This window comes from Rhineura floridana, chromosome 1 (assembly GCF_030035675.1).
Source record: "Rhineura floridana isolate rRhiFlo1 chromosome 1, rRhiFlo1.hap2, whole genome shotgun sequence".
In the NCBI taxonomy this organism is placed as follows: domain Eukaryota; kingdom Metazoa; phylum Chordata; class Lepidosauria; order Squamata; family Rhineuridae; genus Rhineura; species Rhineura floridana.
The window spans coordinates 174173388-174198172 of record NC_084480.1 but is presented as its reverse complement, the minus strand read 5'-3'; the positions used below and the strand labels follow the sequence as shown (position 1 = coordinate 174198172).

Here is a 24785-nt window from a genome sequence, read left to right as displayed (position 1 = left end):
TAAAAAATCTGGTTTGACAGCTGAGAGAGAGAGAGAGAAGGGAATTTGAGGTGTGGAGGAAGAAGAGGGAATTGGTCTCCTAAAGCCCCTAAAAGCTTATAATATCCTGGAGGTGAGCATTAAGGGTGAGGGTATTCTTGCCATAAGCTTAAATCTCTCCACTCTGTTACCCTCCCAGCTATATAGCAATAAAGTGTTCAGGTTTGGACCTGGTCACCAAGTCTTATCCTGAGTTCTCTAGCACTTCTAGCATAGAGAGAAAGAGTGGGAAAGAAAGTACTCTGCAGGCCCCTGAAAGTGCTACAAGGCTTCTATTGTAGGCAGAATGGAGCCCTGGACAGGACAGTTCATGATAGGGCTGGGGATACACTGTTGTGAGGGGGACCGGTATGACAACAGAGGCTAAATGCTGAAGGAAACAAGAAGGCTCTTTGCATGTGTCCAAATTTAGGTTTTTCAACTTCATGATTTCTGAACCTATATCAGGACATTATGAGGACACAATCATGTTTTGATAAGTTTCAATATCAGTGTGACATGAAGACCAGTTCTGCGCCAGTCGTTTTGCAACATGGCTTTTGATATCATGTCGTTTACCTTGTCTAGTGACACCAGTGCATTTTGGTTTCTCTTGATCAGTTCTTGTGGTTTCATTCTTTATTTCCTTATAACACCAGTTAAGAATATTAGAGCACGAGGGAAACTGCATTAATACACTTAGATGTTATACTTGGGGGCCCAGAGTTATCTACAAAATGTGATGGATTTTTTTGTTGATTCCCTTGTCACAATCATGTCATTTAACTGGTGAGGCTTACACTTGCAGTGGCTATTTCCCTCTGAGGGGTTGGTGGGTCTATTAAAATGGTATACCTTGGAGGCTAATGGAATCTGAATGATTCCTGAAGGACTCTTAGGAAATTTCCAGCTGGTATGACTGGCACTCCTGTTGAAACTCTGGTTCGTGGCTGAAAACTCACTGTGAATCCAGCTAGACACAGGCAAACACTCATTATTGAGTGTACTCTGGTGGTGGCAACACCACCACCATGGCAGTGTTTTGTCGCACAACTTTTCAAAGTGGGTCATGGTCTTCTTCAGCTTGATACACAAAGTGACCTGAAAGAACCCTCCGAAGCATGCTGTTATCCTTTAGTTGAGCACTTTCAAGGTCACATTTGCCACCACTTGGACACCACTATTGTTACAGTTCAGTCTATGGATGTGTCTACAACACCATCTCATTCAGTCATAGTGTCTTGAGGATGTGAACAAGATGCTTGTAAGAACGTAGTCTATCACTTGTTTGCTTTTTTGTAATATCTAGCAAGAGCAGATTAACCGCCAAGATCTAGGAGGCTGTGAATAGCTCTTTACAAGGTGGTCCTAGCCACCTTGAAAGTGCCTGTTATGAGACCATTTCCTGAATCTTCAGGATTGTTTCAGCCCTCCATTTTACAGAGGAGGACAGCAACAACAACCTTCCATCTCAAATTTGCTTTCTCTTCAAAACTTGCATTGATTCAGTACTGCTCGCTATCAGGTTTCACAGCTGCTGAGAAACATCCGAAGAGGAACAGAAGACAGGGCAACATCTCTGCGTTCACTTCGACGAGGACTACAGCACAGAGAGACCCAGCAGAAATTCATCAGGTTAGTTAATGTGTGCTCTCCTAGTGAAGCCAATCCTGGGGCATGCTGCTAATCTGTGTTGAAGTAAATGGAACCACTTAGGAACAACGTACCCTTTTGCGTAGCTCAGGAGCAACCCAGTTTGAGTGGAGGCAAGCCCACACTTCCTTGGTAGCCAGGTTGCTGTTAGACGTTAGTGACCTTGAAATTGTAATACCTCCAGAGATTAGCTAAACTCCACAGAATAGGGGAGCCATGCTGTAGTGCACATAAATGCTGTCCTCTCCTTCATCCACCAAGGTGTTGAATGTTAGTCTGTTAGAACCTCTGTCCTACTTGCTGTTTTCCAGGTTGTTAAGAGGAGGGCAGAGTACAGAAATACGAACATGCCTCCCAAAGACAAACATATTGGGCAGTGTTCAATGAAATAGTTGTGCTAGCACAACCTACAATTTGGAATTCCCTCCCCTTAAATATTAGGTGCCATCTCTGTTATCATTTCGGTGCCTGCTGAAGACCTTCCTCTTTCAACAAACCTTTTAAGTTGAGACCTTATCCCCGTCTGCGTCTGTGTCGGAATTGCTTTTTAATATGTTTTTAAACCTTTTTAAAAAAATAGATGCTTTTAAACCTTTTTTAAAAAGATGTTTTTTAAACTTTTAAAAAAATGTTTTTAAAGATGTTTTGTTTTAATATATTTTAAAGTCTGTATTTATGATGTTGTAAAGTGTTTGTGGTGCTTTTGTTTGCCGCCCTGAGCTCCTACTGGGAGGAAGGACGGGATATATATATATGAATGCAACCCATTGGATTTTTGTTCTTATTCTCTGTGGTTAGGGCCAGTGAGTGTACTACTTCAATTTTTTAGATAAACTCTGATTTTGAATTGATGATCTAAATATGTGGAGGTTGATGTGGAGAGGCGAGGGAGAATTTGTGTAACTGTTCCAATCTGGGTTCAAGAAATTTTCAGCTGGTTTATGTTCTGTTCCAGTTTATACGTTCAGTCAAGTTTTTTGTTCAGGTTCAATCAATGCTTATTCATTTGGAATTAGCCCAATATCCTGGGTCATGCAGAGCATAGTAACCTCCTAGGGAATATTTTTAATATAAATGCAGTAAATAAAAATAATAATAACAGTAACAATAACCAGGAGATTGGGTTAGCTTTAACTGCATATTTTCTTTTCTTCACTGGAACAGATAATAATAATAATAATAATAATAATAATAATAATAATAATAATAATAATAATACAATTTTATTTCTAAGTCGCCTATCTGGCCGAATTAACGGCCACTCTAGGCGACGTACAGAAAATTAAAATATCACATATAAATACAAATACAACATCAGACTCTACTTAATCTAAACCCACCCACATCTGAGTGAAAAGAGTATGTGATGTGGCAGGAGACTGCATCAAGTCTTGTGTTTTTAATTTTGTAGGCTGGAGGGCAGCATGCGTTTGCTGATAGGTCTCTTTACTGGCAATCTGGCAGATCTGCAGATGGAAGCAGCTCGCTGTTTACATGAACTCTCACACTCCAGTGACCCGGATGTGGTTGAAGCATGTTTGCCAGCATCCTCCTATCTCCTGACCTACCTCTCTGGACACAGTATAGCCCTTATAGTAAGATCTAAGTCTGCACTTCTCAATTGTTTTTGCTTCTGATAAGGGATATGAAGTGTGACCTTCTGCCCGTATCAGATTCCACTTTTCTGAGCATGGTAGTATGAAAATGATTTTCTCCAGCAAGCTCTGTTGTTGTTGTTTTAGTTAAAAAGGTGGCTCAAGATGGAACAAAGTACAGTGCTGTCAACTTCAGTGTAATTGAGTGTTTTGAGTTCAGAGACCTAGATCCGATAAAACAGTCCCTTTTGCGTGCTTGAAGTAAATGTGCCCCAGAGTAGGCCACTGGATGCTGGAAAAGTGGGGAGGAAAGGTCTGAAGAACATGGGAGAAATAAATGTGAGAACTGAAGGAAGTTGCAGCCTCTTGGGCCTCTTGCAATGGCATGAACTTGGCTGCAAGTACATTCTGGAATGAGCAAGTGACTGTATGGTGATGAAAGAAGTCTGGGCACAATAGGTAGAGTGCATTGTAAGGTCGGTTGGATAGGAGCGTTCCCATTGAGGGCTGGCAGCAAAGGATCACATTGATCCTGACCTCTGAGAATTGCTTGACGAAACCATCTGAGAATGCTTAATGTAAAATTATTGCTCGCATTAATTTTATTTCTGTAGCTCCAGAAATTTATACTTCCTTTGCCCATATTTCTTTTTGCTACTTGCGCAGTTACAGCTTTGCGTCTCCAAATCTTCTTGGCTGCTCTCTGCTCTAGTGGGAATGCTTCCAGTCCTGAGAGTTATTAGCAGGTATTGTAGCATTGTGCAAGAAGTTGCAGTTACAGAATGGTGAATATGGAGCATGCACCTCATTGTATTTCAGGAGCTGTGTTTGTACACATTGGGGAACTTGGTGGTTGAGATGAAGGCTGTGAAGAAACAACTTCTACCTCAGGGCATTATCCCAATACTGGCATCCTGCATCCATGTGAGTGGCAAACGGTCTTTGCCTAGACATTCTAAATACCAGCTCTGTACAAACATTGTCTAATAGGAGTGCACTTGATTCGTGAATTAATTATCCATTTGCTGCTGTTAGAATAAGTAGAATCCCTTAAACCCATACGCAACGTGTCTTATAGAGACAGAGGATGATATAACCGGTTGTCCAGGACTGAATAAGATGCTCTCAAAGAGCAGCTTGCTGTTCTTAGTGTCGCTAAGCTTGTTGCTTACATTTTTAACTTCTTGAGAAATATCTGAAAGAATATAGCAGTTTCTGAGTTCTTCTCTAACCAGATATGTTTGTCCACAAAGTTCATAATATACCTCTGTTGCACAACATCATGAGAGATATTAGTGGGTTTTGGTGTGCTGGCTGACCAGTTGCCTAACAATTTTGTCTGTGTTGATCTTGCCAGCTAAATCTTTACTGATTTCCTTCTGTATGTATTGCTTTCCCCGTGTCTTCATTTGGGTGTATGAAGCCTTTTACCCTGAACCAATAGGTGATGAGTGTTGTACTCTCTGATTTCAGTCCCCTCATGTGGTGGTGCAGGAAGGTGTTGGCTACGTTCTGTCACAGCTCTTGCAGTCTAGAGAAGCTCCAGCTGAAATCATACCGTAAGTGGAGTAATCTCTTCATTCAAGAATTTGATGCATATCTGTGGGTGTGCATGACATGCCCAGTTTCCTTCTTGGCTACCATAACATCTCCAAAAAAAGTATTTGCACATGCCAGGGCGCTAGTCACTGTCACTCGTTAACTGACTTCTTTTGTGCCTGGGTCTCAAATATGCTGGCAGTAGGGAGCAGAATTGAATCAATGAGCTCCAGAAGGAAGATTTTAGGATGTGCTCCAGCCATAAACTGTCATTAACATTAGCGAGATAATCTGATTTCAGAATCTTGGAGATTTCTTTTGCCATATCACTATCTTACTCATTGGGCTTCTTTGCATGGCATTAACCACTTTAGGTTGTGAACCTTGCCTATGCACAGTGAAAGTTGTTCTTTTATTTTTTAGGATGTCTTTGCTACCACTTTTACAATTAGATTCAAAGAAACAGTCTTTTTTATGTATATGTTGCAACAAGATTAACCCCACAAAATATACATTGTATTTTGATATAAAGTATCAAACGTTGTGATATGAATCTCTGTACCCTGACCTGTTCACAGTATCCTCTTGATAATATTTAGTGTACATCTCAATTTGCAGGTGCACACAAAAGAACTTTCATAGTTTAAGATCTTAATGCACAGTTGCCATTTTGATCCAGGCAACTCCTAGCAAACCCTCCAGTAGTAAAGATGAATCTCCACATTCAAAGAATAGTGGCTCCTTGATCTTGAGACATTCTGGTTTCCTAGCTACACTCTTTTCAAGATTCTCAGGCAGTGTTCAGTAGAGCTCAAGTACATTTCAGGTCTGTTTCCTTTCCCAAAAACTGGGCTAAATTAAAAGCTACAAATCTTCTAATTTCCTCTCTTCAGGTTCTGATGAGAAAACGTAAATGGAGGAGGAACTGGAGTATGCTTATCAAATAAACTTGTTTCCATATTGATTTGCACAACTAATAAAAATGCTACAAATAACCTATCAATAACATTTCAATTTAATACTTAAGGGAAAAATAACTATGTAAGGTATGGTATGAGGAACTTTCTAGAATATCTCTGGCTAAGTGCAGCCATGTCTTCATTAAAAATGAACATGTCTGTGACTGAAATCCTAACACACACTTATTAGAGAGTAAACCCAACTGAATCCAGAGGGACTTGCTGATGAATAAACGTACATAGAAGTGCACTATGTATGCTGCACTACTGAATTTTTGGAACGTTTTAACTATGCTGTGACCCCGAAGGGCAACTGCTGACCTTTTCCTCATCAATAGCAACTTCCCCCTTCTCTGGGGCATTTCCACAACACTTTCAAAGACAAGGTCTTAGGCTGCAGTCCAGTACGTGTCAACACAGAAGCTCCATTGGGTTCAATAGGACTTACTCCCAAGTAAGCGTGTATTGGATTGCAGCCTTAATCTTTTAACACGCGAGATAAAAGTTACATGCAGAAGGTTCAATCCCATGGTTCAACCCCTGGCTTCTCAGTTTTTTTAAAGGATCATATAACAGGTGATGTGAAAGATCTCTGTCTGAGATCTTTGACTGGCAGTGCCTCTCCATGTGGACTATTCTAAACTATATGGACAAACAGGTTGAGCTGGTATAAGGTAGCTTTCTACTTAATTTATTTTTTAACATTCCAAGCAGTGACATCTGGTAACATTTTGACTTGGTAGGGCTGCAATTTTTAACCTTTCTGTTTTCCTCATAATAGGACTTGTACAACCCTTATATAGGAAAGTGTGCCATTACACATGCACAGAGTGCCATTGTATCCTCACTAAAAATGTCTGTTATTCTCTGCACATCTATAGATGAAGGGAAGTGCTTCCATGTAAGAAAGTCCAAATATGAATTCCAGACAATATTGGCTCCATCCCTCTTATTTAGAAATTAAGCTATACCACAGTACATATGTTTTTGAATTATGTATTGTTTACAACTTCACATCCATTGCCAAAAAAATGAACAAACACAGACTTTTTATTTATTTATTCATTCAATGAAAACAATGCAATAAAATCTTTTAACGCATACAAACTTTTAAATTGTGAGAAACACTTACTTCAAATTGCATGCAGCTTTCCTCTCTAAAAAAATTACTGTAACTTTTCATTATCTAAAACACTTCAAGGAAGCAGCTATGGGCATGCTCACAACACATACCTATGATTTAGATAGGCCTACTTTGTCTACCCTGAGGCTAATGTTGTGCTATGGCTGTATGTCTTATGTTATTTATTTATTTTACTTTCATAAAAGTCCATGCAGGCAGCTTACAACGTACAAAAACATTATAAAATTAAAAATCAATAAAAACATAATTTAAAAACAGTAAGAGCATCAACAAATACAGCCTTGGTTGAAATAAAATAAAAAAATACAATGTTAAAAGGCCTGTCTAAATTTTTCAGTTTTCAAGAGACACTTGAAAGAAGCGATGATTCCTGCCGAATCTCTATTGGTAGGAGTTCCATAGGGCAGGGCCTGCCACACTAAAGGCTCGGTCCCTGGTGGAGGCCAACTGAACCTCAGGGCATAGGGAACTACCAAAAGTGCTCCATCAGATCTCAGTGATCGAGATGGAGCATAGGGAGTTAGGCAGTCCTTAAGGTTATGGCTGTATACTAATTCCTGTGTCCTGATTGGCTGGATTGCCTTTATAATGGGAGAGGGTGCCCTGACAATGGAGCTGTTTGAGAAGTATCATGTGTATCTTCCCCAGCCCTTAGCTAGAATATTTATTTTTTAAAATCAAGCTGTGTGTCAAATACATAAGGACACATAGCCTGCCCTTAAAACTGAACAGAAAAGGCCTGTGCAAAGCTAAGGAAAGCAATGGCACTATTTTCTGTCTACCAACTAAGCCTGCTCTTTGCTCTTGCGATATGATGGTGCTTGTCTGGTTTCAGCTTGGTTCTCCCAATAGCTAAAAAAATATTTTTTCTATCCCCAGCTTGGTCCTAGATTCCACTCTCCCGCAAGATATGCTCCACTTAGTTTGTTCCAACCTGGAAGAGGGAATAGGAGCTGCAGTGGAATTTGCATGGGGTCTTCACTACATTATTTGTAGGTAAATGTGTTTTTGTGGCACATAGGAGGTCCCAAATAGTGGGTCAGGATTTGTGAGACTTGGGAGTATATTGTCTGTGCATGTTCGCTGGGCACATTAGGGGCAAAGGCACAAAGAGTTAGACAGTAGCAGTGGCTTCTAGTTCAGCGACATGAAGATGGGTCATAGAGAATCTAGCTGGTGGTCAACTTATTTTTTAAAACATGAGAAATAATAGCATAGTGCACAAATATTTGTTCTGTAAAGACATTGCATTACCCACCCACCCCCATTGCTGAGGAAACGTGAAGAATGGGAAATGTTGGTTCTTTAATAGCAGCTCATTTTTATCCATGCCATGTGGTCCACATAAGTACTGTCCTTTGGGTCTTAATGCTGCTGGCCCCCAAAGCTGTTGCCACTTATTACCTGCCAGAAACTCGACAGGGTCAAGGCTCCTGGTCTCCTGTTGGATCATTTTATCATTTATAACATCCTTGGGAAGGGATAATGGGGTGAGAATAATGCCTCCAAAATGGATTCTTGCACATAGCTTTCCTCTTTATAGACTTATATAGTCCATCCTGTGCTTGGGACTATTTCCAACATGTCAGTCTAGCCATTTATTTACGCATGAGGAACTGATGGAACGCTTAGGCCAACCCAGGGGTTTTCAAACTTTCTACCTTCAGGGCCCACTTGAGATGGCTGAAAATTGCTGAGCCTCGTCAGTCACAAAATGGTGATTAAGGGGCAGAGCCAATCATAAAATGGTGGCAGATGAAGGGATAGTTTGGCATAATCCATTGGCAAATACTTACAGTATTTTCTACTGATATTTTATCCATCTTTGGAAACTGCTAAATTCTTTACTACAGAGTGTTCCTTGTTGGAAGACGTTCCATAGTTCACCTTTCTCCAGACTAAGTACAGGCATTTGCTGTGGAGGCATTGTGTCTCAGCCACCCCATTTTAGGCAGAATTTGCTGATCCAGAAGCTCTACTTATTCCCTTCCCACCCCACTTGCCTCTCAAAGTATTTTTAACTCTCTCCTGTATTTATTTCTTCCATTCTCCTTTCGCACTCAACTTGTACCCTGCATCTTCACCCCACAACTGCCAGTTTCTTTCATCCTTACTCCCTGGTCCTTTTACATTCACTTCTTCCTCCTGCAACAGCTTTCCTCTCTTATTCCCTTTTCCATTCCCAGTTGATATACTAACCTTTTATGTTGCTTCTAATTTCCTTCAACACCTTCTTTAGCCCTTTTCCCTCAGAGGAGAGAAACCTTCCTTCCCTCCTCTCCCCTTGAATAGCTCTGTCTCCTGGCCACCTTTACCCAGCATGCAAGCAGGTGCTGGTACTGGCATTGGACCAACCAAAAGGTTCTGGCGTGGCAGGCAAGTGAGGAGGCACTGGGCAGGCTGTGGCAGTGAGGTCTACCTGAAAGTAGTCCAAGGCCCACTGGTGGATCCCAGCCCAGTTTTTGAGAAATGCTGGTTTAACCCTTTGTTCAAAGCCTAGGTAATGAGCTAGATAATATAGCAGGGTCACAAAGCAAGTTAACTTGGTTTTTCATGGTCACTGCCTCCTGTACCACACTGTATTTCTGTCATCCAATTTTCCTTGATCACCCCCTGCCTTCCAACTTTGAAAATTCAAAACTGATTTCTTGAGATATGAGTAGCCTGAACAGGAGAAAAGCCTTTAAATGGGATGGATAGAGATGGGACTCTAGCTAACCCTATTGGAGTAGGAGAGTTGCCTTTGTTTTCCTTTTTGTAGCTGTGTGAACAACTCACTGCTGATCTCCCTAAAGACTGTGCCAGCCCTAGTACAGTTGTTGCTGGAACTGGCTTCTGCAATATCAACAACTTCTGCTGAGGGTGTGGAACTGGTAAAGTAAATGGAAAATATATTTGAGTTGCCAGGCTGTGCCTGTGACTCTCCTTCTCAATATATCTTATTCTACTCTATTTTTAGTTAATATGTCCTGTGGTGCGGTGTGTTGCCAATCTTCTTGCAGAAGATGAGGTCGGTGATGGTGAACTACTAATAGAGGAAGAGTGCCTTCTGAGGGCCTTGTTTGTGTTCATAGAGTACCTCCTTCCGAAACATCTCTTTGTTGTACAGGAGTGTCTGTGGCTCATCAACAACCTCACAGGTATGTCCTTGCACACGTCTCACAGCCTACGCTGTGGATGAGAAAGCAAGCACTACTCCTGTTTTGCTGCTGCTTTGTATCTGCCAGATTCTTCCAATCAGCCAAAGAGCAATAACCTTGACAGTGCTCAAAGTAGGCAGGTCTCCTCAGTTACAAGGAATTGATGAGAAAATTAACACTTGCTGTCAGAACCTTATACTTATTTATAAAGTCACCCTATAACTTTGTTTTTTGGGTGACTTACAGCATAAAATAATTCTAAAAACATTATCATAGAGCAAATTTCCAGTGTAGAGATGAATGCAGAGAGAATATGTCTTGTGAAAAGATCTAGTATCCTTGGTGCAAACAAGTAGGGTGATTTGCTCAGGCATAAACGGCTTCTCTCCACTGGGGATGGGAATGGCCAGATTCAGTAGTCCAAGCCTAGTTTAGCCTCCTCCAGGTAGCTCACCTTTTTGCAGTGAAACAGAACGCCAATAGGGATTGCTGAGATGTTTGCTTTGTTTGCTTTCCCAGCTGACAGCATCGTATCATGCTCTGCTCTGCTCAACCCAGACCTCTTTCAATCTCTGCTGAAGCTCTTATGTTCTCAGAGGCTGAGCTTGCTGGTAGGTGACAATATTGATCTAGCTTGAGGATGGATTTCCTCTCCTCTATAAACACTAGAGAATTTGAAAGTGGATATTCACTTTGTACAATTTTGTGGGGAAAGGTGACTTTTGGAATGGGACTCCCTCTCAGCACTGACTGGCACTAACAGGGAACCCCATCAGGATCAGCTTCACTCAGAAGCACCCCATCAGGAACCGCTTACTGCAGCTGATTCTGCACTTGGTACTGAAAACCATCACTTCAAAATCTGTGGTATTCAAACTGCTTGCAAATAGACTTTCAAGGGGATGGCTCTCAGTGCCCATTTCAGCTGTTGGTGAAAATGGCAATCCATAGGCAGTGGAATCAGAATACTAATTTAGAAATATTGATTTGTCTTTGGTGATTAGATTCGTTCTGTTTTGTAATCCTTCTTAGCTCTTGACTTTTTTTTTTCTGGCCAGTCCATTTTCGTGTTCTGGTAAAGTGTTCTATATACTGGCCCATTTTTTCCTGGGTTTACTTATTTATTTATTTATTTTATATCTTGCCTTTCCTCCTGAAGGGGCCCAGAGTGGCAGACACAGCAATAATAGTAAAAATAAAACATTTTTTTAAAAAATGGACTGCCTTCAAGTCAATTCTGACTTATGGCGACCCTTTGAATAGGGTTTTCATGGTAAGTGGTATTCAGAGGGGGTTTACCATTGCCTCCCTCTGAGGCTGAGAGGCAGTGACTGGCCCAAGGCCACCCAGTGAGCTTTATGGCTGTGTGGGGATTCGAACCCTGCTCTCCCAAGTCGTAGTCCAGCACCTTAACCACTGCACCACACTGGCTCTCAAAACATTTTGAAAAGCATGCTAAAAACACTCTCTCAGCCAGTGATTTCAGGGATGACTGGAACAGTATATTTCAGCCATCAAATGCCAGCATAAATAGGAGTATTTTAAAATTTCTCCTGAAAGTCAGTGATGAGGGAGGCAGATGCAGTTCACCAGAGAGGGTATTCTACATGTAGGGAACTGCCACTGAGAAGGCCATCATGGGTAAATGCCAACCGGGCAACCCCCAGAGGCATCACCATCACCAAGGCCTTACCTACCAGACCAATGGCAGGGTCTGAGATGGTTGTTACTGGGGGAAGTTGCTCTTTTAAGTACTTGGGTCCCAAGTCATTTAGGTGTTTGTATGCTAGTATATTTCAGGGTTCCACTAGGTATGTAGAAACCTTCATTTTGGTTGTGGGCCCCTCTTCTTGTTCCCAAACCAATTGGCACAAGGTCACCCACTTTGCAATTACGGGGAATGATGTGGTCTCAACTAAACCTTAAGATGATCTGTCAACTGAAGTTGCAGTTGGGAACTGAGCAGATTACATCTACTGATCAGTACCAATTCAGTATATGAGAGTTCTAGGTATGTCACTCGCTGGTACAGTTTCCTGAATCTTGGAAGAGGAGGCACTGAAAGACAAATCTAAGCAAGCAGCATATAGGGAGGCAGTGTAAGATATTTAAGACCACCAAACTTTGATATTACTGCATTAACTAGAGTGACAAGTTCCTAACCTCAGCCTCTTGGTGTTGTCTTCTTCAGGTTTTAACAGTACTGTGCAACATAGCTGCTAAGGGTTCTGCCTGCTGCCAGATGCTGCACCAGAAGGCTGTACTTCCTCCTCTTATTAGCATCCTTGCCCTTCCTGATGCCCAGGTGGTGGTGCAAGATCTTGAACTACTGCATCTCCTCTTCCTTCACTGGCCAGAGGTAGAAATTGCACTTAGTGTATCTGCTAATCCTGCATTCCCTAAAGGCTTAAGCTCAGCACTAACTTTGGTCTTCTCTTTCTTGGCCCAGGCTGCCACTGACTTTGTAGCTCAGTCAGGACTACAGGCGCTAGAACAGCATCGGGATAACCTACAGTTGCAAGAACGAGTCAGTGCTCTCATTTGGACTGCCAGCCAGCCAGCTGCTCGCTGTCAGGATTTTCCCCTTGGTGCTTCAGCTGAAGATCTACAGTTTACTTCCTATCAAAGCTGAGATGGTACATACAAAGTAGCTGTGCTGGCTTGTTGCCAATGGACCTTTGAACAGAGCACTGCCTTTCTCCTTTTTTGAAGAGCAGTATTAGTAAATATCCCTCCCTCCCTAAGGGGAGTCTTGTTCTATGATGTTCACTATCCTTTAAACTATTATTATTATTATTTATTGAATTTTTATACCACCCCACTAGCATAGCTCTCTGGGCAGTGTACAACCATTACAATAAATACAATAGAATCACACAGAACAATACAAAAAATATAAATGCAAATCCACAATCTAAAACCAATTAAAACATGTTTAAGAAAAGCTAAAATGCCTGATAAAATAGGAAGGTCTTGACTTGGCGCCGAAAGGATAGCTAAGGATAGCCAAAACTAATTAGCCTAGCACTGGATGTATGGAGATGAACAGTAGATTGTGGGAAGAATCAACGTGCAAGAGAGCATCTTGGCTTAAACAAGATATTTGAACTTTATTTTCTAAGTTGAATTATTTTATATGCAAGCTACACATGAAGTGTTCTACGTCTGGAATTGGACTCAAATGCGGGTGCCATTTGTTATCTTCATGCTTTGCTGTTAACAACATTCTCCAAGGCTTTGGCAACTTGGTCCACATTTAGGTTAATCAATGACACACTCCTCTCTCTGCCAAAAGCTGAGGAAATACAGAAAAGTTGGATGAAATACACATCCCATGGATTATCTTCATTTGAAGAAACAATTTCAGAAATTCAGTCAAATTCTTAACCTGTGTCTCTGACTAGACAAAGATGCATATGTACTCCCAGGAATAAAACAGAGAGAATGCACATGCATAGCAGCCTCACTTTTCTACAACTTCATTGGACAAGCAATGTTAGAGGACAAAATAGGTCCAGCACAAGAAATGCACAATTTTGCTCCATTTCTACTTTCAGGTAGTTGCTGCATTAGAAACTGCAATACAGTACCAAAGGGGGAGGTGTCATTCTACCTACAACGTGCTTGCTGGATGTGCTAGAACAGACTTTCCCCAATAAATTATGCCACAAACAGTTGTTTTTCATCAGAGCTGATATTCACTTCTGCTCCAGTGTGGTGAACAAGATCCAGCCAGGAGGCTGAATCCTTAGCTCCCCACACACGCTGTGGGTTGCCCACTTGTTAATCACCTGCCATCAAGTGACTTAATGTCAAAGGAAGAAATTGGGAGCATGTGTCTGATTCTTTTTTTCCTTTGCAGCCTAGATTGAGTTCAAGCTGCATCTACAAAGAAAAAAATATTCCTCTGCAGGTATGGCTGGAATCCAAGCCACACCTGCAAAGGAAGATCCTTGCTCCAAGTGGGGCTTGCATTTGTTGCAGAGTTTAAAAGGCATCAAACGCAAATCCAAGTTGTAGAACAGTCGGAAGTACACTGTAACTCTGATTGTTATTTTGCAGCTGCAGCTTTTTAGCTGCCCCACACCAATGTATGTGGGCTTAATTTGGCCTGCAAGCCAAAAGTTCCCTCAGCTGGTTTAAATTTTAAACTGAGAGTAGGGGACTGATTAAATGATAAAAAACCTGGTAAAAGAGTATATCAGTGACACCAAGCCACATTCAGACATGCAGTAGCCTTCACAACCAGCAAGTCTCACCTCCCTGCCAAAGAGTTCTGAAATCTAAGTGGCTTCAGTATTCAGCTAAAGGAGACAAACTGAATTGATCATTCACTCCACAGGGACCTAGGCAGTCAGGTAAAATTACCATCCTGTCCATGATGATACTGTTTTAACATCTTACTTCAGAGTAAGTGCAAAACAAACACTCTTGGCACAGGCCCAAGGTTGGTCATTTGCCCAATGCAGGTAATATTGTCTAATTTCTTTGGCTGTGAAGCACTGAAAGCCTGTTGGGTGAGACGCCCCCACACCTGCTAAAGCCAGAAGAAAGGTTTTCATTATCCTCTCTGGCTACTGCGAACACTGCAGAATGCTGTAGGAATGACACCACTCAGTCAGTGTTTAAAGAAGGTACTGAAGCATATGACTCATCAACACTAGTTGCCATTAAGGAAAACATTGCCAAGTCCTAGTCAAGGTGCCTCCTTGAGCCAGGAGTTAGTAATACAGAGTCAGGGGCCTCAGCCTGAATTAAGTCAGGACAAGCTGATTTGTTTACTTTAAAACTTGGTCTGTTCAACTTAAATTTAGGCGCTTTTAAGTTCCTTTTTTGGAAGAAAATGAATGGGATCAGCATTTTTGCCATGGCCTATGTGTTCAATTAACTTTCTGGCAGTCATAGACCATTCCTCCCTACTCACTTATCTCAAGTTTATCACACTTCTCTTCCTCCCCTCTGCACTGCAGTAGTGCAGCAATATAGTAGTCCATCAGTAGTAAGTCATGAACAAAATAAACTTTTCTAACTGATTTTTTAAAATATTTTTTGTTTAAAAATTCTGAAAGATAAACTTGGGGCGGGGAAGACCTGGGCACACAAATTTGGAATATTTCCCACAGTTCTATCAGAAATGTACCACTTCTGTTTCCACTAGACTCTTCATGTAAGGTGCCAGCGCAATATTTGAAAATCCCACCCGCCGAGGTTTCTTCGTTTTGATAGAAAAAATGTTCAGCTAGATCAAATCATATTGAAGTGAGAATATGACAGCAGATTTGGACAGCAGCAGCAGAAGGTTCAAGTGGCTTGTTGGGCTTAAGTTGCTCAGAGAAATGTTTGCTAGTGTCCTTCAACAACAGGAATCCAGGCAGGGTAGAAAAGGCACAGAGCTATTTAGAATAACTGTTCAGCTTTATTCTTCTAGAAAATCAATACTTGAGCTGCTTAACACATTGTTTCTATCTTACTTAATAGCAAACATCACAGAAAATTCTGTCCCAACTCACGGTATCTAGCCCAGAGCATGGGTTGCACATCTGAGCACTCTCTGATCAGGATAGGGAAATCTGGATTTGCCTTCTTCAAAGTCACATAATGTTGTTCAATGAAGTCTCTGCAAAGAAGAAGCCAACACATACCAACATGTGTCAGATTGAAGGTCTTCCACTCTTTCAAGTCACCAACACAACAGAAACAAGTTGTGCTGCAGTTGTGACCTTCATTATAAGTCAGTAAGACACAGATAATGGCTTTAAAGAGTCAAGCATTCAGAGAATACTTTCTCCATCAATTTAGCCGAAGCAGAGGTTTTGAAGGCATGTTCTAGGAGCCTTGATATCTTCTCACATCAACAGAGAGTGTCCTAGGACACATCTGAACCCTCCAGATTGGTAGTGCTAGGTGAAGTGTCTGTTCAGAGTAACTCCTCCAATATTACCTGTTTCCCACTGAAGAACATTATACATTCCTAAGAAAACCACTTTTCCATGAACAGAGTTTGAAAAACTGAGCTAAAAGCTCAGCAAGGTGTGAAGTAGCCTATCTTTTGTATGAGATGTATATCATTCCTTTCTTAAAGTTATTCTAGTAGTGTAAGCTACTGAATAGTACCCTTTGATATAAACAAGTATCTATTAAAAGATAGGAACTGCCTCAGGAGAAGGACTATGAGGGGAGAGAGACTCTGTTGCCATCAGGGGAGGCTGTTTCCACCTGCCTCGCCCCAGCCTTCAAAAGGGAGCTGCCTCAGGAGAAGGACTATGAGGGGAGAGAGACTCTGTTGCCATCAGGGGAGGCTGTTTCCACCTGCCTTGCCCCAGCCTCCAGCCTTCAAACGCAGCTTCTTTAGGAGGACTTTCTGATCTTTGGGTTGGGGGATAGCTTCTAGTTTGTTGTTTAGTTTTATTGCTTGTTTTTTGATGTTTATATACTTTTATGTTTGATGTTTATATGCCTTTATTTTGTACGTTGCTCAGAGTGGCTGGGTTTCCAGCCAGATGGGAAACTAATAAATCGAATAAAATAAATAAATACATCACATCAAAAATCCGAATATGAACATGAAAACGAATTTCACCCCAACATTTCAGGAGCTATTAAGAACATGAACCAAATGTTCTGTCGATGTGAAAGTTGCCTATACATACACAAGCGTTTCACACTTCTACACAATTCAAAATATGTTATCAAAATATCCAATATCTCCTGATGATGCCAGACTGTTTGGGCTTTAGCAGTCTTCTTTAGTGACATATACAGTGCCCTGCAAAAGTAATTGGACCCCTGACCAATGCTCTTATATTACAGAATTACAAATGGTACACTATACTTTTGTTCGGTATGATGTTTTTAAACACTGAAACAAAATCAATTATTGTAAGGTGACATGGGTTTTATGTTGAGAAATGTTTGTAAGAAACTTGAAAAACTGAAACATGTTGCTTGCATAAGTATCCTACCCTCACACACTGATATTTGGTAGAGCCACCTTTCGCTGCAATAACAGCTTTTAAGTCTTTTGGGGTAGGTATGTACCAGCTTTGCACACAGTGTCAGAGGGATTTTGGCCCATTCTTCCTGGCAGATTAACTCAAGGTCAGGGTTGTTTGGATGTCACTGGTGGACCACAATTTTCAAAGAGCGCCACAGATTCTCAATGGGATTGAGATCAGGACTTTGACTGGGCCACTGTAGGACATTCACCTTTTTGTTCTTGAGCCACTCCAGTGTTGCTTTGGCCTTGTGCTTGGGATCATTGTCCTGCTGAAAACCTTCTAACCTTCAGTTTTTTAGTGAAGCAGGGTCTCTTGCAGTATTTCCCTGTATTTTGCTCTATTCATTCTTCCTTCAATTTTAACAAGATGCCCAGTCCCTGCTGATGAGAAGCATCCCCACAGCATGATGCTGCCACCACCATACTTTACTGTAGGGATGGTGTGTCTTGAGGCATGGGCAGTGTTAGGTTGGCACCATACACAGCACTTTGAGTTTTGGCCAAAAAGCTCTATCTTGGTCTCATCTGACCACAAAACTTTTCCCCACATTGCAGCTGGGGCACTCTTATGCTTTCTGGCAAACTTCAGATGTGCTTTTGAGATGGTACTTTTTGAGTAAAGTTTTCTTTCTTGCCACCTTCCCATACAGGCCAGTGTTATGCAAAGCTCTTCCTATGGTTGACTGGTGCACCATTACTCCATTCCCAGCCACTGAACTCTGTACCTCCTTCAAAGGGATTGTTGGCCTCTCCGTGGCTTCTCTCACAAGTCTCCTTGTTCAAATGCTGTGTTTTGAGGATGGCCTTTTCTTGGCTGTGCCTGGGTGGTGTGATGCAGCTTCCACTTCTTGATTATTGATCCAACTGTGAATACTGGAATATCTAAACACTTGGATATTATTTTGTACCCTTTTCCTAATCTGTGCATTTATATTACATTATCTCTCACTTCTGTAGAATGCTCTTTGCTCTTAATTTTCCTTCAGATCCACAGCCTGACCAATGATCCTTCAACACTGGGCTTTTTATCCTGACAATGTGACAGCAACTTTAATGGTTCACAGGTGGAGGCCAATGTTAAGGTGATTGTTTCCTCAATAGGGCAATTTCTTTCATCTATGTAAACTAAGAACGTCCACAGCACAGGGGTTGAATACTTACGCAAGCAATATGTTCCAGTTTTTTATGTTTCTTACAAACATTTCCCAACATAAAACCAATGTCATCTTACAATAATTGATTTTGATTTTCAGTGTTTGAAAATAAAATATAATACAGAACGAAATTACAATGTACCATTTGCAATTCAGTAATATGAGAGCATTGATCAGGGGTCTGATTACTTTTGCAAGGCACTATATTCAAAAGAAGTACTGCCTTCTGCATTGGTTCAAACATCAATCACTTAGAAGATTAGAAAATGAATTAAAAGAATCCATCTATTCTAATTTAAAAAGGGGGCAGTATGAATGCATGACATGTGTAAGTGCTCCGATAGTCTTCCTTTAGTGAAGTAAGATTATATCTCAAAGACTGTAGCAGCATGCACAAGTTCTACTGAAACAAGTCTTAAAAACAATGTAGTATCATAGTTAGAAATTTTTTTTTAATCTAATGACATGCAATCTCAAGCCTACTTTTCCTAAATAGCTCTTCTGAACCCATGCTAAGATGTTATTTTTATATCAATTACCATAATGCACACACCTGATGCACCAGAATAATCAGCTGTATTGCTAAATACAAGCTATGTTCCGTATATCCTGCAAGTACTTACATTTACATAGTTTCTCTATTAAGTTTGCCTATTGATCTGGACAGAATTTAGCTGATATTTTTTACTGTAAGTGTTTAAACTGCAGATACATATTAGGGGTAGTTAACAGTACTCCCTACCGCACATTCACTCTTAGAGAGGGAATCAAGACTGGTGGGTGCTATAGCACTGTGTTGCATCTGCCAAGCCTGTAGTTCAAAATGGAAGAACACCACTGTGTTGACTGCCAGACGTAGCTTTCCCTCCGCTTGAAAAAAAAGTATGGTCCAGGTCAGTGATTCCCATACTTCCCCCCCCCCACAGACCACTTGAAAATTACCAAGGGTCTTGGCAGACCACTTGATTTTTTCTGTTTGTTGTAGCAACTAATGCACTGTGCTTGATGCTGTATGATTTTTAATTGTATTTTTATTGCTTATTTTATTTCCTTTGTTGTGTTTTATTGTATGAGGATTTGATTTCCATAGAATTCAGTCTGTAAGTGTTCTTCACAGACATGCCATGGACCACATCAATGAAGCTTGTGGTTCACGAACCACATTTTGGGGACTCCTAGTCTAGGCAACTAGCATGGTTGCTCAGTCTGGCTCCCAGGAGCTTTCTTCTATCATAGCACTGAACTGCAAGTCACACACATTTGCAGCTCTTTAAACACATCCTGCATGAAATGCACCATCTCCACTGATGTACCTCAGCTAAAGCCTTGGCTGGGGTTCACACTAGGGTGGGATTATGGCCAAATTTGAGATGATGGCAGCTGCTACATGAAATCCTGTGACTGCACTTTCCACATGGGTGTTAAATTTTAACACCGAAGGACACAGGACCAAGAGAAGTTGAACACCACTGTATGTCTCTGTGATCCATCACTCCTGCCCCATCATAGATATTGGAGCTCATAGGGTTGCTGTGAGAATAAAAGTGGGAGGAAGTCTTGGGGGCTTGAGGCTTCCAGGATTTACTTTTTTTTTTACACTAGAACCCTGATATCCACTATCTGGAACCATGTACAGAAGAGATAACACATAAAAAAAAATCTGATCCCAGAAATTTGTTTTTACTAGAATTGGATGAGCTCACAATTCTAAAACAAAAAATCTGTTCCTGGTTACTAACCCCACCCCCTCAACTTTCTTCATTTCAGCTACAATTGGGGAGGCTGGGAGGACTCATATTGTTGCCATTAAATAACTGGGAGTTTTTGTTAATCTTCAAATAACCCAGAAATAGATCCCAGTCTGTCTTCTGTCCATCCCAATGTATGCCATCTTCACCTAGGAAGAAAGGCAGCATATAAACAAACAAAAATAAATATCCCTGCTGATGTTATTTATTTATTTATTCAACTTTTATACCGCCCGACTAGCAATAGCTATCTGGGCGGTGAACACAAGTACGATAAAATCACATAATACAATACAATAGAGCATATAAAAACAACACAATCTAAAATCAATTACAACACATTTAAAATTGAATTAACTTAAATTGAAATTAAATTAAATTGAAATTAAAATGCCTCGGAGAAGAGGAAGGTTTTAACTTGGTGCCAAAAGGATAATAGTGTCGGTGCCAAGCACACCTCCTCGGGGAGACTATTCCACAGTTCGGGGGCCACCACTGAGAAGGCCCTAGATCTTGTCACCACCCTCCGGGCCTCCTTATGAGTCGGGACCCGGAGGAGGGCCTTCGTAGAGGACTGTAGTATACGGGCCGGTTCGTACCGGGAGAGGCGTTCCGACAGGTATTGTGGTCCCGTGCCGTATAGGGCTTTATAGGTCAATACCAACACTTTGAATCTGGCCCGGAAGCATATTGGGAGCCAGTGCAGGCGAGCCAGAACAGGTGTTATATGCTCGGACCGCTTGGTCCTAGTTAGCAATCTGGCATTTTGTACTAGCTGTAGCTTCCGAACTGTCTTCAAAGGTAGCCCTACGTAGAGCGCATTGCAGTAGTCCAAACGCGAGGTTACCAGAGCATGTACAACTGATGTGAGGTCGTCCTTACTCAAATAGGGACGTAGCTGGGCTACCAACCGAAGTTGGTAGAACGCATTCCGTGCCACCGAGGCTACATGAGCCTCAAGTGAGAGGGAAGAGTCTAAGAGGACTCCCAAACTACGGACCTGTTCCTTTAGGGGGAGTGTAACCCCATCCAGGACAGGATATGTATCCACCATCCGATCAGAGAAACCATCCACCAGCAGCATCTCAGTCTTGTCAGGATTGAGCCTCAGTTTGTTAGTTCTCATCCAGTCCATTGTCGCGGCCAGGCAACAGTTGAGCACATTGACAGCAATGTTCCCCGAGCACTACCTTCTGGAGACGGCCCGCTAAGTAAGAGCGGAACCATTGCCAAGCAATGCCTCCAACTCCCAACTCTGCGAGCCTCTCCAGAAGGATACCATGGTCGATGGTATCAAAAGCCACTGAGAGATCAAGGAGAATCAACAGAGTTACACTCCCTCTGTCTCTCTCCCGACATAGGTCATCAAACAGGGCGACCAAGGCCGTCTCAGTGCCAAAACCAGGCCTGAAACCCGATTGAAATGGATCTAGATAATCGGTTTCATCCAATAACGCCTGGAGCTGGCCAGCGACCACTCGTTCCAAGATCTTGCCCAGGAATGGAACATTCGCCACTGGTCTGTAGCTGCTGAAATTTTCTGGGTCCAAGGAAGGTTTTTTCAGAAGTGGTCTCACCGCCGCCCCTTTCAGACAGCCAGGGACCACTCCCTCTCGTAAAGAGGCATTTATCACTTCCTTGGCTCAGCCAACTGTTCCATCCCTGCTAGTTTTTATTAGCCAAGAGGGGCAAGGATCCAGTACCGAAGTGGTCGCACGTACCTGTCCAAGCACCTTGTCCATGTCCTCGAGCTGAACCAACTGAAACTCATCCAATAAAACATGACAAGACTGTGCTCCGGACACCTCACTAGGATCGGCTGCTATAAAATGGGAGTCTAAGTCCCGGCGGATGCATGAGATCTTATGCTGGAAGTGCTCAGCAAACTCATTACAGCGGGCCACCGATGTATCTGCCATGTCCTGTAGGCCTGGATGGAGTAGCCCTCGGACAACTCTGAAAAGCTCCGGTGGGCGGGAGAGGGATGATTTAATGGTAGCAGCGAAATGTTGTTTTTTCGCCATCCTCACCGCTCCTACATACAGCTTGGTGGAAGCACAAACCAGTGCATAATTGCATTTGTCGGGAGTTCGTCTCCACCTCCGCTCAAGCCGCCTCCTATCTTGTTTCACCGCTCTCAGCTCTGGAGTATACCAAGGAGCTGTATGAGCTCTACAGAGGAGGGGGCGCGCAGGAGCGATCGTGTCAACAGCCCGGGTCATCTCTGCATTCCACAGATTAGCCAGGGCTTCAACAGGAGCGCCAGTCCTATCAGCCGGAAAGTCCCCCAGAGCCCTTTGAAAGCCTTCAGATTCATTAGTCTCCAGGGGCGGACCAATTTAATAGGTCCCCCACCCTTGCAGAGGGAAGAGGCCGCTGAAAGTCTAAACTTCAACAAGTGGTGATCTGTCCATGACAAAGGGAGAGATGTAAAACCCCCCACATCCAGATCACTATCCCCATGTCCAGTAGCAAAGATAAGGTCTAGAGTATGCCCCGATATATGTGTTGGACCACTAACATATTGAGACAGCCCCATGGTTGTCATGGCGGCCATGAAGTCCTGAGCTGCCCCAGACAAAGTAGCCTCGGCATGGATGTTGACATCTCCCAGTACCAATAGTCTGGGGGATCTCAACAATACCTCCGAGACCACTTCCATCAGCTCAGCTAGGGAAGCCATTGGGCAACAAGGTGGGTGGTACACCAAAAGGATTCCCAGCCTGTCCCTCTGGCCCAGCACAAGGTGCAAACACTCCAGACCGGTAGCTGCATGGACATAGTGCTTGGTGAGTGAGATAGAACTCTTATAGACCACAGCAACCCCACCTCCCCGACCCTCAGATCTACCATGATGCTGGACCAGGTACCCCAGTGGGCAGAGCTGGGAGAGACTAACTCCTCCCTGCTTGCCCACCCAGGTCTCGGTTATGCATGCCAGATCGGCCGCCTCGTCCACAATCAAATCGTGGACGAGGGAGGTTTTATTATGTACCGATCTGGCATTAAAGAGCAGCAACTGGAGATCTGAGAGTTGGCTGATAGGACAACCAACAACCCTGCGGGTATGAGAAGGACCAGAACGCGGCACAGCCACATGTCTGGGCCGTGTTCCCCTTACCTGGCATGTCCTGCTCATACCGCCATACCTCCCTCTGCCCGTCACTACGGCAATTGGGGGCCCCTCAAGTCTCCCCACTTGATGGAAAGACCTCTTCCCGAGGCACATAATAAAAATATAAATACAAAAAACTTATGTACACAAGCATACACACTCACTCACAACAGTCATACACACACCCACTCATCCAAATCAAACCAACACAACAGACATAGTCCCGCACTCTGTGCATGCAGACGCCGGCTCTGGACCTCTCTCCTTCCCGCGGAAAACGCCACCCTCGAAGGATCCAGATGGCAGTGATGACGAAGAGGCATGGGCAGCCACAGCACAAAAAAGGGCCGCAGCAACAACAGAGCCCAGGCCACAACAAAGACGAAGCGCAGCAACAGCAGCAACAATAAGGGGCACAGTCACACCAGCGATGGTGAAACACAAACCGCGGGAAAAAACGCTGCGGCTGCAACAACGGCAGAAGAAAAACGAGCCGCCCGGCAGCGACCAGCCACAGCTCCACATTTACATACCACATTTGCACATACCATGGACTTAAAACCAATGGGATCAAGCAAGAGCCAGGATCAGAAGCCAAGCAGTCTGTAAGTAACACAGGTAAGGGCCAAGGCAAAACATAGGTCTGGAGCCAAGAAGTAATCTTTAGACAGGGCCAAGACAGAGTTAAAATCAGACACCCACCTCAAATGTGAAAAGGGTAGATGTGTTTGAACAAACATAACTGCCATCATCATGCCCACTTTAGCCTTTAAAGAGCCTTTTGGTTTTGCCTCTGTGTTTTCAAACCCAAAACACAAGGCAATGTTGCTGGCTGATCTGCTCTCGCTCAGCCCACAAAAAGTGTCTGCGGCATACAAAGCACATGACACCAGCTGCAGGCCTTGTGCCCTACAAAGTCAATGGACCTGCGTGCCCAGCTAGAGTAATGACTCAGATCTGCGTTGCACTTCTGTGCTGCATTGGTTCATAAAAAGAGCCTGCAGGATCTGCCAGTGGCCCATCTAGTCCAGCATACTGTTCTCACAGTGGCCAACCAGATACCCACAGGAAGCCCGCAAGCAGGAACGGAGTGCAAAAGCACTCTCCCCTCCTGTAGTTTCCAACAGCGTACTGCCTCTGACTATGGAGCCAGAACATAGCCATCAGGGCTAGCAGCCACTGATACATTTATTCTCCATTAATTTTTCAGTCCTTTCTTATGTTAAATCAACCCCAGGGAACAGGCTTCAGGAGAGCTTTACTATTCGCTCCCCACCTCTCCAGGGTCCAACCCTAGAAGAAAAGGCAGATCGAGGCTCTTCCCTTGACAAGGTGTCACTAGGCTCTTCCCACCTTGCCTTGGCACCACCCCTTTGCTCCACAGCCCCGCCCTCTGGGCAGCCAATATAATAACTAAAGTGCAAACAGTCCAAACCCTACCACTGCCCAACCTGGGGAGAAAAGGCGCTCCGCTTCACAAATTGCCTCCCCCAAACACACGCATACCTGACCCCCCCGCTGGCCGGCGAGCGCTGGCAAAGGTGGATCCGAATTTCCTTGAGGTTCCGAGCAAGATTGTTCCCAATGACACGCACAGATGAGGCAGCCGCCATCTTGGCATTCGGCCCCTAAAGCACATCATCACCCAATCGCTCTTCTGATTGCTTCTTTATTGTCCCCCTGCCAATCCACAGAGGCAGAGGGCGTGACTATGCAAAGCGTT

General features: G+C 43.0%; 2 protein-coding genes across 4 annotated transcripts in view; one reads left to right on the top strand and one right to left on the bottom strand.

The window, feature by feature from the left end:
* The window catches only part of TMCO6 (transmembrane and coiled-coil domains 6), a 21244-nt gene extending 4716 nt beyond the window's left edge, over positions 1-16528 (top strand). Inside the window, exons 3-12 of one of the 3 annotated variants that reach the window (XM_061586659.1) lie at positions 1544-1653; positions 3083-3266; positions 4086-4190; positions 4740-4825; positions 7788-7904; positions 9670-9781; positions 9868-10048; positions 10568-10659; positions 12240-12407; positions 12498-16528. In XM_061586659.1, coding sequence (XP_061442643.1) covers positions 1544-1653; positions 3083-3266; positions 4086-4190; positions 4740-4825; positions 7788-7904; positions 9670-9781; positions 9868-10048; positions 10568-10659; positions 12240-12407; positions 12498-12680 — 1338 coding nt within the window. In that variant the 3' untranslated portion in view covers positions 12681-16528. Of the gene's footprint in view, positions 1-1527; positions 1654-3082; positions 3267-4085; positions 4191-4739; positions 4826-7787; positions 7905-9669; positions 9782-9867; positions 10049-10567; positions 10660-12239 lie in introns of all 3 variants that reach the window. The other 2 variants (XM_061586651.1, XM_061586669.1) reach the window with 2 other exon arrangements.
* NDUFA2 (NADH:ubiquinone oxidoreductase subunit A2) lies at positions 13134-24755 on the bottom strand. Its single transcript, XM_061586839.1, has 3 exons — positions 24569-24755; positions 15559-15665; positions 13134-13343 (listed from the first exon to the last, which is right to left on the bottom strand). The coding sequence occupies exons 1-3, from the start codon at positions 24673-24675 to the stop codon at positions 13252-13254; spliced, it is 306 nt and encodes a 101-aa protein (XP_061442823.1). The 5' UTR covers positions 24676-24755; the 3' UTR covers positions 13134-13251.
* Between the last annotated feature and the right edge of the window lie 30 nt (positions 24756-24785).